The sequence below is a fragment of the Gadus morhua genome, chromosome 8 (assembly GCF_902167405.1).
Source record: "Gadus morhua chromosome 8, gadMor3.0, whole genome shotgun sequence".
In the NCBI taxonomy this organism is placed as follows: Eukaryota; Metazoa; Chordata; class Actinopteri; order Gadiformes; family Gadidae; genus Gadus; species Gadus morhua.
Genome location: NC_044055.1, coordinates 25192480 through 25210017, shown reverse-complemented (window position 1 = coordinate 25210017; position 17538 = coordinate 25192480). Strand labels below are relative to the sequence as shown.

At 48.3% G+C, this 17538-nt stretch overlaps 1 protein-coding gene and 1 long non-coding RNA gene across 5 annotated transcripts in view; one reads left to right on the top strand and one right to left on the bottom strand.

Annotated features, from left to right (window-relative positions):
• The window catches only part of tnk2b (tyrosine kinase, non-receptor, 2b), a 69284-nt gene that overhangs the window by 37501 nt on the left and 14245 nt on the right, over positions 1 to 17538 (top strand). For all 4 annotated transcript variants that reach the window (XM_030364123.1, XM_030364125.1, XM_030364124.1 and 1 more), the window contains exons 4-11: positions 4546 to 4797; positions 8226 to 8378; positions 8869 to 9032; positions 9541 to 9660; positions 10077 to 10203; positions 10294 to 10440; positions 16779 to 16873; positions 17198 to 17392. In XM_030364123.1, the coding sequence (XP_030219983.1) occupies positions 4546 to 4797; positions 8226 to 8378; positions 8869 to 9032; positions 9541 to 9660; positions 10077 to 10203; positions 10294 to 10440; positions 16779 to 16873; positions 17198 to 17392 (1253 nt within the window). The remainder of the gene's footprint in view (positions 1 to 4545; positions 4798 to 8225; positions 8379 to 8868; positions 9033 to 9540; positions 9661 to 10076; positions 10204 to 10293; positions 10441 to 16778; positions 16874 to 17197; positions 17393 to 17538) is intronic.
• LOC115549112 (uncharacterized) lies at positions 7219 to 11709 on the bottom strand. The gene is made up of 3 exons (XR_003977698.1): positions 11698 to 11709; positions 8756 to 8766; positions 7219 to 7358 (listed from the first exon to the last, which is right to left on the bottom strand). It is a non-coding gene; the product is annotated as an uncharacterized LOC115549112 (long non-coding RNA).

Sequence of the window (17538 nt, the reverse complement as noted above, 5' to 3'; positions counted from 1 at the left end):
CATCCATGGACGACCACCAAAAACGCCGGCGGATGAAGTCCAGTGTGCGGGTTATTCCTGGGTGGCAGGTAAGCCTGGAGGAATGAGCCCAGAGCAGAACCCTGGACCGTACGGCGTCCGGAACGAACAGGCGATTCGGAGGGCCGGTACCGGGGTCTGGCTGCTGACTCTGTGCCCGGCGCACCGGCACATCTCCCAGGTAAGTGTAGCGATCAGACAAGCGGGGGGCAGGATGTTCTCGGGGTCAGAACAGCGATCCTCGGGGGAGTGCAGGCGGGACAGGGCATCCGGCTTCCCATTCTGGGAACCGGGACGGTAGGTGAGGGAGAAATTGAATCGCCCAAAGAACAAGGCCCACCTGGCCTGCTGGGAATTCAGTCCTTTGGCCGACTGAATGTAAGCCAAGTTGCGGTGGTCGGTCCAGACAATAAAGGGCTGGTCTGCGCCCTCCAGCCAATGCCGCCACTCCTCCAACGCGAGCTTGACGGCCAGAAGCTCGCTGTTACCGACGTCATAGTTCCTCTCTGACGGGGACAGCCGGCGGGAGAAGAAGGCGCAGGGGTGGAGCTTGTGGTCAGAGGTAGAACGCTGGGAGAGGACCGCGCCCACTCCGGTGTCAGAAGCGTCGGCCTCCAGCACAAACTGAAGAGCGGGATCAGGCTGCACCAGGATGGGCGCAGAAACGAAGCGGTGCTTGAGGCTCCGAAATGCGGTCTCAGCTTCCGGAGACCACGAAAAGGGGATCTTTATGGAGGTCAAGGCCGTGAGTGGTGCCGCGACTTGACTATAGCCTCGTATGAACCGCCGATAAAAGTTGGCGAATCCCAAGAACTGCTGCAGTCTCTTGCGGGTTGGGGGGGAGGGCCACTCGGCCACCGCAGAGACCTTGGAGGGGTCCATGCTGATTTGGCCCTGACCGATTATATATCCCAGGAAGGAGACGGATGGCACGTGGAAGACGCACTTCTCCGCCTTGACATACAGACGATTCTCCAGCAATCGCTGTAGGACCTGCCGGACGTGAACCCGGTGCTCCTCCACAGATCTCGAGAAGATCAATATGTCGTTGATGTACACAAACACGGAGCGGTTCAGCATGTCCCGGAGGACATCGTTGACTAGGGACTGAAAAACAGCGGGGGTGTTGGAGAGACTGAAGGGCATGACCAGGTACTCGAAGTGACCCAAAGGAGTGTTGAACGCGGTCTTCCACTCGTCTCCTTCCCGGATGCGAACCAAATGGTAAGAGTTGCGAAGGTCTAGCTTGGTGAAGACCACAGCTCCGTGGAGGGGGACGAAGGCGGAACTAATGAGGGGCAAGGGATACTTGTTCTTCACCGTGATGTTATTCAATCCCCGGTAGTCGATGCAGGGACGAAGTGTGCCATCCTTCTTCCCCACAAAGAAGAACCCCGCTCCAACCGGTGAAGAGGATGGGCGGATGATCCCAGCAGAAAGAGATTCCCCAATGTACTTCTCCATCGACTCACGCTCGGGCCGAGAGAGATTGAACAGGCGACTCCCCGGGAGGGGAGCCCCGGAGGTCGATGGCGCAGTCATAAGGGCGGTGGGGGGGCAGGGACAAGGCGTGGGACTTGCTGAACACCTCCCCAAGGTCGTGGTATTCCTCCGAACAGGGAATAGGTTAAGAGGCGTGGGGGCCGGCTCGAGCTCTGGTGCTCGAGGTGACTGAGCGGACCGTAAACACTGGGACAGGCAGTGGGTACTCCAGGACATCACGCGACCGGTTCCCCAATCGATCCGGGGGTTGTGCGTCTTCAGCCAGGGGTAACCCAAAACGACCGGGGAGAAGGGGCTGGTAATCACCAGAAGGGAAATGGACTCGTGGTGATTCCCGGAAACTAGTAGGTCTACCGGAACGGTACGGTGCTCCACCCGCGTGAGTGTCCTCCCGTCTAGCGCCTGGGTCTCGATGGGGGAATCAAGCGGGACAGTGTCAATCTTCCATCGCAGGACCAACTCCCGATCAATGAAACTCTCGTCAGCCCCGGAGTCCAGGAGGATAGAGAGCGGGAGGGCCTGATCCTGCCACCGGAGGACAGCTTCCAGGAGGGGACGGGAGACCAAGGGGTTACGGGAGCGGCTCGCCAGGATCCCTCAGCTTACTGGCAAGCCCGATCTTTTCCCGAAAGCGAGGGACAGCCAGACCGGAGGTGGCCCGAAAGACCACAGAAGAGGCAGGAACCGGAGCGCATACGGCGTTCCCTCTCCGCGGGGGAGAGATTTGTGCGTCCGATCTGCATGGGCTCGGGGGAGTGTCCCCGCTCGCGGCGGGGTGGAGCGGAGAACGAAGCGGAGGGCCGAGGTGTTGCAGGCGGCTCGGACCTGTGCGAGACTGGGCGTGACCCTCTCTCCCTGCGGCATTCGCTCAACCGATTGTCGAACCGAATGGAGAGGGCGATCAACTCATCCAGATCCGCGGATTCCTCCCGGGAAGTCAGCTGGTCCTTGATGTCGTCAGATAGAGCGTTTAAGAAAACCCCCTGCAGGGCTTCCCCGTTCCAGCCGCTCTCAGCCGCCAGGGTGCGAAACTCAACAGCGAAGGAGGCGACGCTGCGGGATCCCTGGCGGAGATGCAGAAGGCGCTGAGACGCCTCCTTTCCCCGAACCGGGTGATCGAAAACCATCCGCATCTCCGCGGTAAAGGCGGAATAGTCGCTGCAAACCGCGGAACCACGTTCCCACACGGCCGTAGCCCAAGCGAGCGCCTCGCCCCGCAGGGAACCGATGAGGTAGGCGACCCGTGACTTGCCGGTGGGGTAGGTCAGAGGCTGCAGTTCGAAGACCAACGAACACTGGAGAAGGAAGGACCGGCAGGATCCCACGTCCCCCTCGTAGCGTTCTGGGGCAGGAATGTACGGCTCCCGGGACGAAGCCGATGGACCCGGAACAGCGACGGATGGATCAGGCGAGGCGGCGCGCTGTGAGCGTACAGCCCCGGCCAGCTCACGAAGGTTGGAGGTAATCTCCTGCAGGACTTGGTCGTGCTGACCCAGGAGAGTTCCTTGACGGGAGATCATCTGGCGGAGTGCCTCTGCGTCCGCTGGGTCCATGTTTCGGCCAGTTCGTACTGTTAGGGGGTACGGAACGTGGAGACCCAAGCGCAGACACAGGCGGAGACGAGGTAAAAGGGAACGGGGTTTATTGGTATGCAGAAGCGTCAGACAGGCGGGGGATCAGGAACCAGAAGGAGAGTCAGAACAGGCGGGGATCAGGAACCAGAAGGAGAGTCAGACAGGCGGGGATCAGGAACCGGCAGGAGAGTCAGACAGGCGGGGATCAGGAACCGGCAGGAGAGTCAGACAGGCAGGGGTTCGATAACGGGCAAGCAGGGCGATGGCAGGCGGGTAGTCAGGCAGGCAGGGGTTCGGTAATGGGCAAGCAGGGCAATGGGAGGAAGGTAGTCAGGCAAGCAGGAGTTCGGCGACCGGAGAGAACTGGGAAAGGAAGGAGAGTGTTACCACGGGGACAGACTGCAATAAAGCTCGAGAATGCTGGTTGGACCGATACTGACTGTGCAGGAGTAACGACGAACTGGCGCCGGCTGGCAGGAGATCTCCGACTGAAGTAGGGACTGGTGATGAGCTGACAGCAGACAGGTGTGGAAGGAGAAGGACCACCGGCGCCAAGTGGCCACTAGGTGGAGGTAGTGGACCGCGTAGCAGGACGCTGCGTGACACCTCTAGTTTTAATTAAACCAATAGCAATAATGTGGAAACCCAAATCGATAATGTAACAAATTTCTGAGCACATAATATAATAACTGTACTGGTCTGGGTGGATCTGAGCAGCAATCCCACTATCCAGGTCAGCTCAACTAATTGATAATGAATAACTCCAAGAAGCATGGTGCCGATTAGGAAGGTTTACTCAAATTCAAAGAGTGAAACTGAAACAAAAAACATAAATAGGCCTATATATCAGTTACAAAACGGGATGCACTCAAAATGCAAAAACACAATATAACATATTGCAATAATTAAGTGCACGAAAGTTGGAGCTTTACTGTAGCTCTCCACAGGCGATAAACAGATATGGAAAACATAGCTGGCACCATATAAAATGGTACAAATCGTTGGTCCAATAACCAAAATAATGCTGCTGATGCGTAGCTAAGGACCTAACAAGCTGCAGTACTTACAAACATTGCGATCATACAGCTAGCAAGACTAGGAAGGTGGCAGATGCGATTTCTCTAGTGTTAATGTAAGTAGTAGTCAGCGGTATCACTTCTGGAACGGCCACTTCCGGTCCGACAGGAAGTACTAAAAAATAAAGACTGCTCGATACAATAAAAGCATCAGCATAAAAACAGCGACGAATAGGGTCCAGAACACTCCCCCCCTGTATCGATGATTATGTGCCCGGGCTGACCCAGGGTGGGCTCAGTCAGCAGCTCGAGGTCAGGGTCGATTGTGGGCACCATCCCTCTCTCTCTCTCTCTCTCTCTCTCTCTCTCTCTCTCTCTCTCTCTCTCTCTCTCTCGCCATGCATTATTGATGTCGCTTGCCCCTTCCTCTGCAGGTGTTCAGTGTGAAGCGGCTGGACGGTGGAGACTTCCCCCACCAGGGCCAGCCGGCCTCCTCCTTCCGGAAGCTTCCCCCCCCCGGGGAGGGGGTGCTACCCCTGCTGGGTGGTCCGGTGGGCGGGGGGTCGGGGCAGCAGCCGGTCCTGAGCTGCCTGATCTCGGACCAGGACCTGACGCTGTACGAGAAGCTGGGCGACGGCTCCTTTGGCGTGGTGAAGAGGGCAGAGTGGCGCACGCCCGCTGGCAAGGTGCTTCTTTTATGACATTCATTTATTTTTACATTTATATCATTCGTTTTTTATCATTTACAATAAAATATAAATAAGTATCTGTATTTTTTTAGCCTGTATGAAAGTCCTTGCTTGTTTATATGGAGGACTTGCAATGATTAAAAATATATAAACATTTCAATTAACTTAAAGGGGATATATTATGAGAACAACACGTTCCCTGGGATTTTGGGTGTTGTTTCGGGCTGAGCTGCCGGACTGCTTCCGAGCTCCCCCGCTGGAGCTGCCGGACTGCCGCCGAAGCTCTGGCGGCAGTCCGGCAGCTCAGCTCCGGGAGTACAATCCCTTTATCCTCCATGTCATGGTTCAATCTGGACTTCAGAGAACAAAAGCCGAAGTTCCTTTTCCCCCCTATTCTTCTCAACCATGACCGAGATTACCCCCACTACGAGTCTTTACTTGTTGTGGAAGTACCTGAAGCGTCAGACGCAGTCTTTATGATTCATGATATCATCCGAAGCGCATATAGCTTTTGGCCATGATATTATTATATAGATACTAGGGATGTGTCGGTCGCGACTGATTCGTTACAACGAACGAATCCCGAACGTGAACGACAAGAACTGGTTCCCCAAAACAAGAAGAACTGGTTCTTTGATTCTTTTTTTTAACATAAACCAAACATATGGTCACGTAAATAAAATATACAAACGAACAGAGCTCCGTCTCCCCGCGACTTCCATTGATTGAGTCTACAACTTTCTCAAAGATTCAGCCAATGAGAGGTAGCAATGATGTTGGAATGGCACCTGGGTAAACCAATGACAAGGCGATACCGTCGAATATGCGCGCTTTCTCTGTCTGACGTATCTTGGGTCATACCATTCGACTCATATATCCCCCTACATTTTTTCGAAAATAGACTTGACCTCCATCTGTTTATTGGATAAACGCATTTCCCAATCCCAGGAGTCTTTGCTCCATTCTACGTCAATTTAAGAACAAACAAAGAAATTAAACTGCAGTTCGTATTTTTTATTTATGACCATGCAAGTTCTGTAATGCCTGAACAATGAAGAATTAAATGTAAAGTAAAATAAAATTATTAATGTAAAACCATGAATGAAATATAGAGAGTAAGCAAGTGGTATAAATATTGGTGGGACGTTCGACATACTAAATAGCAGGCATCTCCAAACGGCGGACTGCGGTCTTGACGGTAATATCCGGACCCATGACCAATTAAAAAAAAGAAAAAAAATTATAAAAAAAGGTTTTTTTATTTTTTATTTTTTTTTAAGATGTAATCTGACGTAACGAACGAATCAAAACGAACGAATCAAATAAACAAATCGTTATAGTGAACTGAACTGAAAGAACTAGTTCCCGGAAAAGAATCATTTTGCCCATCCCTAATAGATACCTATATATTATATAATATAATATAATTATTGTTATAATATAATATTATATACTATATATAGATATAGTGCTCCAGGTAACAATCACTTCTCCATGCTGTGGTTCACTCTGACAGCTCATTTGTATGCAATAGGCAGCAGCTCATTCAGCTTAAAAAACATGTTTTTTGGAACTCATTTACTATGTTTACTTTTTGGGAAAACACCATAATATTTCACCTTTAACATGCACCTTTATTAGGTGAGTGCTGCATGCATCGCTCAACCATTGTTCTTCTTAAACTTTATTCTTTCTTTCTTTCTTCTTCCATACAAAGTTTGGGACGGTACTCTTTCAATCCTTTTTCTCCTAGAGACTCAGATTAGCTTGAATCACAGGCTACCATGATTTTTTTTCATTTTAAGATATTCTACATATATTTTTTTGCAATGGAGGCAATGGGAAGACGGTGGAGCCGAACGCCCATTCTCTGACACTTCAACCACTTCAGACTTTGTAACTTTCAATTTTCAACCGTCAATTTTGAACTGTCAATTTGTAATTGTTAACCCTCATTCAAAAAATGAAGAAATCAACACACTTTTATATACTGTATCCAAACAGTAGATACAATCTTACACTTGTATCAACTGTATCTAAACTTTTCAGAATCAATAGTTTAATTTCATAGCCGCAGTTGGTCTTCCGTTGAGGCTAGAGCAAGTGACATGATGACGTCACGTGCCCCAGGGCTAAGGCGGGTCCCAGCTTTTGTGATCGCCATGCTTGGATATATATATCGGGCTTTCGTGTGTGGGGACCCCTGTTTATATGGCCAGAGGCTAGCTGCTTCTTGCATATCAAGGGAGGACTTTCAATAGATCGCAGTCATAAAGCTGCTCTGCTACTTGCGACACCCTGACCCAGAATCAGGTCGCATGCAAGTGGTTTAACACCCAGTCCTTCATATACATGTGGTGTGATCATGGAGAGGGGCGAACATCATTCAGCCGCACCCCAAGCCAGTATCAAATGTCGTTCTGCGCCGGCCCCCAGAGGGGTCGGTTATCCTTGAACAATCGTATAGCCCGGGCACTATGGTATCATCACATCTAGGGGGGATTCTGACTTAGAGGCGTTCATTCATAAGCCCACAGATGGTAGCTTCGCCCCATTGGCTCCAAATGTCTGAACCTGCGGTTCCTCTCGTACAGAGCAGGATTACTATTGCAACTTACTAATTACTAATTGATCTTTTTCACGTCATGTTATGAAATGTCATATGTAAGAGTCCCCAAGGAGTCCAACCGTACAACTCATCTTGTAATCTTGCCTCGACTAACAAGATGTGACATCAATAACACTTTTCCTGGTTACTAAATCTTCAACCATTTCAAACTGTATAAGCTTTAACAGCTCAGCTATTCTATATTTTATCTCAAATGTATTAAAATTGTATTGCTTTGGCTATTTGTTTTACTTCATTTGTTTCCTTAAACTACGTGGCTTTAATAAAACATATTTTCAAGCTCACTTTGCACTACAGCACTTGCCGCATACTCTGCAGGAAATGCATTTTGTAGTTGTCATTAAGGTCCCGTGGTGACCTGGATGGATGTCTGCTCAATAGCCAATGAAAACATGTGTTATTTTTATTATATTTGGTGCTTCCACGCTGTCATTGTGTGTCCTTGTTTGTCTATGTATTGTCTCTTAAATATCCCTTTCATGTATATTGAACATCGCATTGACGTGCCCTTAACCCCCCTTTAAAGATCCCATATCATGCTTATTCAGAGTTGATAATTGCATTTGGAGGACTTGCAACACATGGGGGGGGGGGGTGGGGGGGGGGTACCCACTTAACCCCTCTGCCTTGTCTCTGGCTCCAGCTGAGCGTGGCCTTGATGCCCTTAACCCCTCTGCCCTCTCTCTGGCTCCAGCTGAGCGTGGCCTTGATGCCCTTAACCCCTCTGCCCTCTCTCTGGCTCCAGCTGAGCGTGGCCTTGATGCCCTTAACCCCTCTGCCCTCTCTCTGGCTCCAGCTGAGCGTGGCGGTGAAGTGTCTGAAGACGGACGCGCTGACGCAGCCCGACGCACTGGACGACTTCATCTGCGAGGTCAACGCCATGCACTGCCTGGACCACCAGAACCTGGTCCGCCTGTACGGGGTGGTCCTCACACAACCCATGAAGATGGTAGGGCTCACACAATCCCAGAAACACGCTCATAAACTCCTATCACCTCCCCTCACCCCTCGCCCCCCCTCAACGCCCACCCCCTCCTCTCCCCTCATGACCTCCTCATCCTCTCACCTCCCCTCAACCCCCTCCTCTCCCCTCATGACCTCCTCATCCTCTCACCTCCCCTCAACCCCCTCCTCTCCCCTAATGACCTCCTCATCCTCTCACCTCCCCCCTCACCTCCCCTCAACGCCCACCCCCTCCTCTCCCCTCATGACCTCCTCATCCTCTCACCTCCCCTCAACCCCCTCCTCTCCCCTAATGACCTCCTCATCCTCTCACCTCCCCCCTCACCTCCCCTCAACGCCCACCCCCTCCTCTCCCCTCATGACCTCCTCATCCTCTCACCTCCCCTCAACCCCCTCACCTCCCCTCATAACCTCCTCTCACCTCCCCCTCAACGCCCTCCTCTCCCCTCATGATCTCCTCCCCCCTCCCCTCCCAGGTGACGGAGCTGGCCCCCCTGGGCTCCCTGCTGGAGCGTCTGCGGTGTGTGCGTTCCCAGGGCGCCGTGCTGGTCCACACCCTGTGCCAGTATGCAGTGCAGGTGACATGCGGCATGGCCTACCTGGAGCAGAGGCGCTTCATCCACCGGGACCTGGCAGCCAGGTGGGGGGGACCATCTCAATCCTTCTAATCGGGGGGACCATCTCAATCCTTCTAATTGGGGGGGGGGGGGACCATCTCAGTCCTTCTAATGGGGGGGGGGACCATCTCAGTCCTTCACATGGGGGGGGACCATCTCAGTCCTTCACATGGGGGGGGGGGGGGGGACCATCTCAAGTGAGTTTCAAATAAGAACTTGCATATTTGGCAGTGTAAAACGCTTACTCACACACACACACACACACACACACACACACACACACACACACACACACACACACACACACACACACACACACACACACACACACACACACACACACTAGAGTGTATGTTTGCCTGTGTGTTCATGCCAACCTCAAAAAAGTTGGGTAATCAACTCCCATCATGGGTTCGAATGACAGTACTTTAGATGTAATAGCTTAAGAGATTAATGAATCAAATGAAGTGCTGTGGTGAACCTCCATGTCCCCACGCTGTTGTCTCCCTCCACCCTGACTTCCTGTCCCAGGAACATCCTGCTGGCGTCGGCCCACCTTGTGAAGATCGGAGACTTCGGTCTGATGCGGGTGCTGCCCACCGACCATGAGCATTACGTCATGCAGGAGCACCGCAAGGTGCCATTCGCCTGGTGGGTTAGAGCTATACACATGCTACTATAATGCACATACTATACTACATACCAAGAGAGCAGAGCAGCAAGGGGACATTACGCATGGAGCTTCATTAGTTAGGATAAAAGCCATAGTCTCTCTCTCCCTCTCTCTCTTTCTCTTTTTCTCTCTGTCTCTGTCTTTCAGAGACAGACTGTCTCTGTCTCTCTCTCTCTGTCTGTCTGTCTTTCTCTCTTTATAAGTCTGTGTCTCCTCGTTCACTCTCATGATCTCTGATTATTAAACACCATGGTTCAGTCACTATAGTTCATAGTTTAATAGAACCGTCCACTCCTTACTTCTATTGAGGTGGATCTGTTTTGTGGGTGATGGGTTGCTGATTGATGGAGGTGTTTATGGAAGGTGGATCTTTAGATGTGTGGATGTTGTCCAGGTGTGCCCCAGAGAGCCTGAAGACCAGGACCTTCTCCCATGCTACTGACACCTGGATGTTTGGGGTCACCCTGTGGGAGATGTTCACCCACGGACAGGAGCCCTGGCTTGGGCTCAACGGCAGCCAGGTACTGGTGCACCAGATCACACCTGTGAGTGGACAGAGTAATACTCCATCTACCAGCCGTTGGTAACCCTGGGTCTCCTGGTTCCTTCAGATCCTCCACAAGGTGGACAAGGAGGGCGAGCGCCTTCCCCGGCCAGAAGACTGTCCACCGGATATCTACCAGGTCATGAGGCGGTGCTGGGCCCAGACGCCTGAAGACAGGCCCAGCTTCCTGGCCCTCAGGGAGTTCCTGCAGGAGGTAAGGAGGCCGGAAGGAGGCTCTCTGGACCAGTTAAGGAGGGCTTCTGAGTCGAGGGGTCTCTGGACACCCTGTCAAATAGTGACCTTTTTCTGTCCAAGGTTTTTTGAATACATTTTTAAATCACAAATATAAAATTGTACAGTGCAAATATTCATCCGAAAGTCAAAGACCACAAACTCCCACCACCCCAACCCCACCCATACACCCACCCAGTCCACTTCCCTTGACAAAACAGGCATACATCACAGACACACATATCATAAGAACAGTAGAGCCTACAACACACACAAAAAAATAAATAATAATAATGGTGGACCGTCATTGGTGGTTGGCTGCATAACAGCCACAGTTATGGTGTGCTTATGATAATGCCATAACAAGAGAGTAATAGAGGCCCCAAAGTGAAGGTTTGAAAGAGTTAACAGTTACAATTGAGAAGAATAGATATAGGTCCTATAAATACTAGGCCGGTGTAGAAGGAGAATATAAATCATGGGAGTGTTTGTAAGTCAGTAAAGTATTGTATAAAAGAACGCCAGGGCTTGAAAAATGTACCTGAGATATTTTTTATCTGTGGAATAGTGTGCCCTGCTGCATGACGCTTTAGCTGATGTTTTAGAAGGCGACTGGCTTTATCACCATATTCGTAGTTAGAGCCACGAGACCTCCCGTTGACAGGAGGTGAAACTCTGAAGGTCAAGGCGTTGTTTATAGAGCTCAGGAGATGGGTTCAGTGCATACTGACGATCAATGTCAAGAATGAAGAAGGGTCAGATAAAAGTAAGTTCAGTCTCCATGGGGGTCGGTCCACATGGTTGGAATTCAAGTCAATATCAAGAAGCAAGGGAGCGTGATCTGAAAAGTTATTAGCAAATTCCAAATGATCAAAATTAGGGGCATATACATTCCACAAAAGAACAGACGCGTGGTTAATAGAGCCCACTCCGATTAAATATCTTTTTGTGGATCAGAATGGCAACTCCTTTGGCCCTGGAATCAAAATTAGAGTGAAAATAAAGTTGAGCCCAAGGGGGTTTTGCTCCATGTTGATCCTTACAACACAGGTGAGTCTCCTGGAGAAAAGCCACATCTACCCTCAACTGTTTTAAGTGAGAGAACACTCTAGATCTCTTCCAAGGGCTATTCATCCCTTTCAAATTCCAGCTCAAGAATCTCAAGGATAAACCATTTTTAACATGATTAGCCATACCTTAAATTAGGGTGAGATGGGTATGAGAAGTAAGCTGGAAATACAGCACATAGGCCTACACCTAGCAAAAACCAAAGGACCTCAGCTAGGAGGGGTAATGTTAGAGAAACTACCATATGCTCAAAAAGCAGTTAGGTTAACCAAATCATATCAAAACGGATAAATGAAGAAATAAACACATACATTAAACGAGACAAAGCCACATGCACACACAGGTAAAAGTATCCCCCTCTCCCTCCCCTAGTCCCTAAATCCCCTTCCCCAATCGAGAGAAATCGCAGGAAAATTCCACATCTGATTCCGATGCATCTAAAAATCCAGTCTCCTCTTCTGAACAGAGGGGCTCTCTGGTGAAAAATACACATTATCCAGTATTTAAACTGGAATATTATATCAAAACACCCCTGCATTCTGACTTGCGTTAACGCAAGTTTTTTATTAATTATGGTGTGCTATTCCTGGGGTCGTTTATAGATGTTTTGAAATGCTTTTAGTAATTTACTTGCACTTATATCCGTCAACACAACTGAGTTTGCAGTGGGTTTAATGAGCTATATCCGGCTCTTGCCCATTTAGCTAATACGGTTCTGACTTGCGTTAACGCAAGATAGAACCGTATAAGTGCAAGTAAATTAGTAAAGCATTTCAAAATATCTATAAACGACCCAGGAATAGCACACCATAGTTAAAAAAATAATAATAATGTACAGGGTCATTAGCTCCAAGACCTAGCATGCAAGCTAACAAAACTAAATTAACCTGTAAACAGTGTAAAGCAAGTAGCTGCTGATGAGATCTAGCTTGCCAGCAACAAAGCAAGCAAGCTATAAGCCATCGTGTTCTAGCTGCCATAGGAACTAAAGAAGATACAAAATATTTTGTCACCTATAGAAAGCCCAGACCTTACTTCACCCCTGATGGAAAATTACTGTCAAACCAGCTCTGTGCATCCATGGGCGAATTTAAGTGAAGCTTTCCATCACCATGGTCGATACATAGTTGGGCAGGAAAACAAAGGGAGAACTGCACATCTTTCTCCTTCTGACGTCGTCTCACATTGGTGAAAGCAGCCCTCTTCTTAGTGACGCTGTCATTGAAGTCCGGGAAAAGGTAGACCTTTCAATCTTCATGAGTCAGCTGTTTCTTGTTGATAATCCCCCAGCGCCAGGCTCGCTCCTTGTCCTGATAGTAGTGGAACCGAACATGACTCTCGGCTTTAGCCCTTCGGAGTTCGGGTTTGATGGTTTAGGGCCAATGCGATGAGCTCGGTCCAGAAGTGGTGGTGATTGGAATACACCTGGCCCCAGAGCATCAGCAAAAAATGTAGACATATATGCCACTGGATCAACTCCTGCTTCCCCCTCAGGTATGCCAATGACTCGAAGATTGCAGCGGCGGTTCTTCCATTTTATCAGTTAGCTGCTTGTTAGCTGTGGCAAGATCTTCGACAGCTCTTTCTAGGGACACAACCCGTCACTGTAAGTCCCTCATTCGCAGCAGCAATGGGTGTCAGAGCAGCGTCGATCGCCATTTTAAGTGGATAAGTAATGGCAGAAGTTAGATCAGACATTTCCAATAAAGTTGAGACATTTGATGAACGCTGCAGAAGAGTCATTAGAACTAGCAGACAGAGCGCTAGCATGGTCAGAGTTCTTAGTAGGAGCAGACATAGCTGCGGCAGTAGTCTTGTTCCAACGCTGCCTCTCCGATGCCATCCCAGTAAAATATAAAACTTTATAGATTATAACACGTTGGTATAACTATGTGTGAAAAAATATTTAATTTGAAAAATTTGTAGCAACACCCGGAGATTTCTCCACCTCCGTCTTGCTCTATCACATTGTCAATCAAAAGTCAAATAGTGACCCTTTTTGGTATTATTAAATTTTTGTATATTTGTGGATTCCATTCAATTGGCACAGTAACAAGCTTCAAATTAGAAGCAATAATACACACTCATTCAGAAAGTCCTTGAACTGGATAGAGCTCATTGGTTAGGAATAAGAACACAGTGAGTCAGGTTGCCTTACGATGGGGGGTCTAGTACATAGCAATGTTGCCACAGTGACCTTGAAAAAGTAATCCGATTACTGATTACTAGTTACTCCTTAAAATAGTATCTTAGTAACTTTACTGATTACTTGATTTTAAAAGTAACTAAGTTAGATTATAAGTTACTTTATTGGTCACATTTAGCTGCGACAACACCCCCTGCCACCTCAACAGCACGTTCTAGCGCTCGAGCTGCTCGGACCTCCCCGTGGGTTTAGTTCTCTGGCGATAACGTAGAGGCTCCCACACGCTCTCTCTGCTGCCGTCACTCCAGCGCAACACACACACACACACACACGCAGCACCGCGCGACTAATTCCGCTGCTAATAACGTCTTTTTAGACTTTTGCTTCACACGCACACACACTCTAACACAAACAGGCAGACAGACCGACTGACACACACACACCACTCCATCGCTCTCAACGCCAATCGGTGATCCGGTAAAAAAATAGTAACGCACAGTGACTTTGATGAGTAACTTTAATCTGATTACTGGTTTGGTAATAGTAACGCGTTAGATTACTCGTTACTGAAAAAAGTGGTCCGAGGCCAGTAACGCGTTACTGGTTCATAGTAGGAGTTAATGCATTACATTATATATATAGATACTCTTATAATATTAGCTTCACATAATTTTTCTTGCATAGTGGTGGTTAAACTTAGCTTGTAGACACAGTCTGTAACATCTACATCCCCTTCAATAAAGCCAGCATCCACTATCCGAGGGCCAACCTTCTTCTCACAAACAGACTTATGGCACCACCTAGAGGACAAGATTAAGAAATTATCACAGAAATTATCAAATATCACAAATTAATTTCTTTTGAGCGTTTCCCGAAACTCCTCTTAACATGAACGAGCGTTTACTGCACTCATGATGTTGAAGCCATTGCACGGATTTGTGGTTTATCTATGTCATATTTTTCATATTCACGTGAGTAACTTATAATGAAATACTATTTATCATGTTGACGTGAAATGATTATGATGATGATGATGATGACGATGATGATGCATTGATGATGTCAGGGGGTGGTAACTCTATATGTAGACGTCACCTGAGCACAGGTGTTTTTGGCTAAAGAGCGGAAGGGCAAACGATTTTCAACCGCATTACGAGATGAAGCGAGTTTTCTGTTTAAGATTAGTTTAATTTATATTGCTGTTACGGTTACGTAATAAAGATTGCATTGTGACGCTACGAAAGGATGAATGCACGTTGATTTACTGACCGCTCCGACACATGACGTAGATTGTAACTGTCCAGTGACATGGTGCTGAAACGGGCTATGTAGGAGGGGGAGACGCAGGAATGTCTCAGGAAAATGGGGTTTAAAAGGGTTAAAATATCTCCCCATCAAGGCCATCAGCAGAGTAGCCTATGAAAAGAATAGACTACAATAATATGAATGCTAAAGATATTAAAACACAATTGATTAGGCCTAGGCCGACTATATCAGTCCTAATCCTGAGCGCACTGTGCATAAATTTTTTACGGCACTTCCCCCCCTGAAATAATTCCATGTTACAAAAATCTAAAAATAGCTTGTTCGACAACTACATTTATCTAATGTGCTGATTTCTGAAACATACCTTGTGCAGCAAAGGGAGCCGACTTTATCTGATTCCGCACAAGGTTGCATTGATTGGCGCGCACTCTCTAGTCTAGAATATTTGTAGACATTAAAAATGCAACGTTCCATTCACTCATTATCATTCAAACGCAGAGGCTAGTCATTGACACACGGCTATTGCTGACCCGATTAGGAAAGCTTGGTCTAGATCCTGCCCATATTGTCGGGCAGGATGAAGTAGGCTATAGGTCTTTTTACACTGCCGAGCAGGTTTCAGTCACAGCTTGGCATGCCCGGCGATTTCACCTTCTTATCTCAAGTTTCCTGTGTAATACCGAAGGGGTCAAATCCCCCGTTCGTCACGGCGCGGGCTTTCTTGTTTCACTAGGGAAGGCGGGGCTGCGCACGGAGTCTCTGACCTCTATAGAATCATTTGCATTATTGCATACTCCCGAATGTTTTATTATTTTTATGAATGAAGACACCCGCATGCAATAATGAGTTCACGTCTGAGTGTAGACTACAAACGTGATTAACTATGGTCAGGGATGTTCGTTACTGTCAAGACAGGGTCCAATAAATAGTGAACTTCATCACAGCCTCACCAAAGCCCCTACAGTGCTTAATGCAAACAATCGCAACAAGAAACATCTGCAGAAATTCTCAGTCAACCGCTGGTCTCAGCATGATGCATGTGACATGTCTACTAGAGCCCGACCGATATAGAATTTTTAAGGCCAATACCGATACGAATATTTTGTGATTTAAAAATCCGATATGCCGATATGTCGGCCGATATCTATATATCAAAAAAAAATCCAGAAACGCGCAACAAAACAAACACATTTCCCTAACATTGGTTATTTGTAGTTATCCTTTAAATCCTTTTCACTCTCAGATAACACGTAACAACAGCAAAACAGGACATGGTAGTCATGAATTAAGTCATGCTTATCAACTTTAGAGAATTGATGGGGATGTTCTTTTAATTGTTATTCAAGCAATGTATGTCTCGTGACAGTTGCCAACTTACCATGAACACACTTGCACACATGAACAACACCGATGATCTCCGTCGATCTCCGTCATTCACTCTGCCTAACTCTGGCTGATTCAGCGGGTTTGGGCGAATATTATTATTATTTTTTAATATTCATTTATCGGCCATTATAAATGCCGACACCGAATAGTTTGAAAAATGCCTAATATCGTCCGCTGGTGACGCCACTGAGGTTATAGTAGGCTAGAGATGCTCTTAGCATCCTACGAGTTCCCCTGGAGTCCTCGTTAGCTACGAGCATTTTCACGACGTTCGTTACCAACGATGCTTTCGGGAAACAGTGTGAAAACTGTACGATGCTCGTACGACGCACTCCACGGTCCACTTAGGCTAATTTTCGGGAAACAGGGCCCTGATCTCTGATTGTGTGTGTGTGTGTGTGTGTGTGTGTGTGTGTGTGTGTGTGTGTGTGTGTGGGGGGGGGGTGTTTTTCCAGAGCATGCCAACAGACATGTCCGCCCTCCATGACTTTGAAGAGCAGGACAAGCTGCTGATTCAAATCGATGATGTCATCACCGTCATCGAAGGCAGGTGGGTGAAATCATTGACAACTCAGTGACGGCATGCAGAAGGACTGCATCACGTCATCAGTCGGAGTTTGGTCTTTTTGTAATTTCTCATTATAATTGCAGTATATAACGCCCTATATATATATATATATATCATGCCACTGGAGCAAAGAGCACAAAGGATTCCATATTACTGAGCTGAGATGTTCTGAGTTCCATCCCCAGTGTTTGCAAACAATCCTTTCAAAATGAGCAAAATAATATAATTTTTTTGAAAAATGTCTGCACTAATAAGCAGCTGTTTCCCCCTGTCTGTCTGTCTGTCTGTCTGTCGGGCTCCCCCCAGGGCGGAGAACTTCTGGTGGCGGGGACAGAACCAGAGGACCCTGAAGCTGGGCCTGTTCCCGAGGCACGTGGTGACGGCGGTGTCCGGCCTGTCGGCCCGGGACATCAGCCGCCCGCTGAAGAACAGCTTCATCCACACGGGCCACGGCGACCACGACCCCCGTCGCGGCTGGGGCTTCCCCGACCGCATCGACGAGTAAGGCCCCACACAAACTGCCTTAGAGCCACGCATTGGCCCAGACGACCGGCTGATCCTGAGCAAACGGGCCCACAAGTCCTCTGCTTGTTCCTGGAGGGCTCCGCTAGAGGGCCGCCATAGAACTCTCAGCATATTGAAGCTCT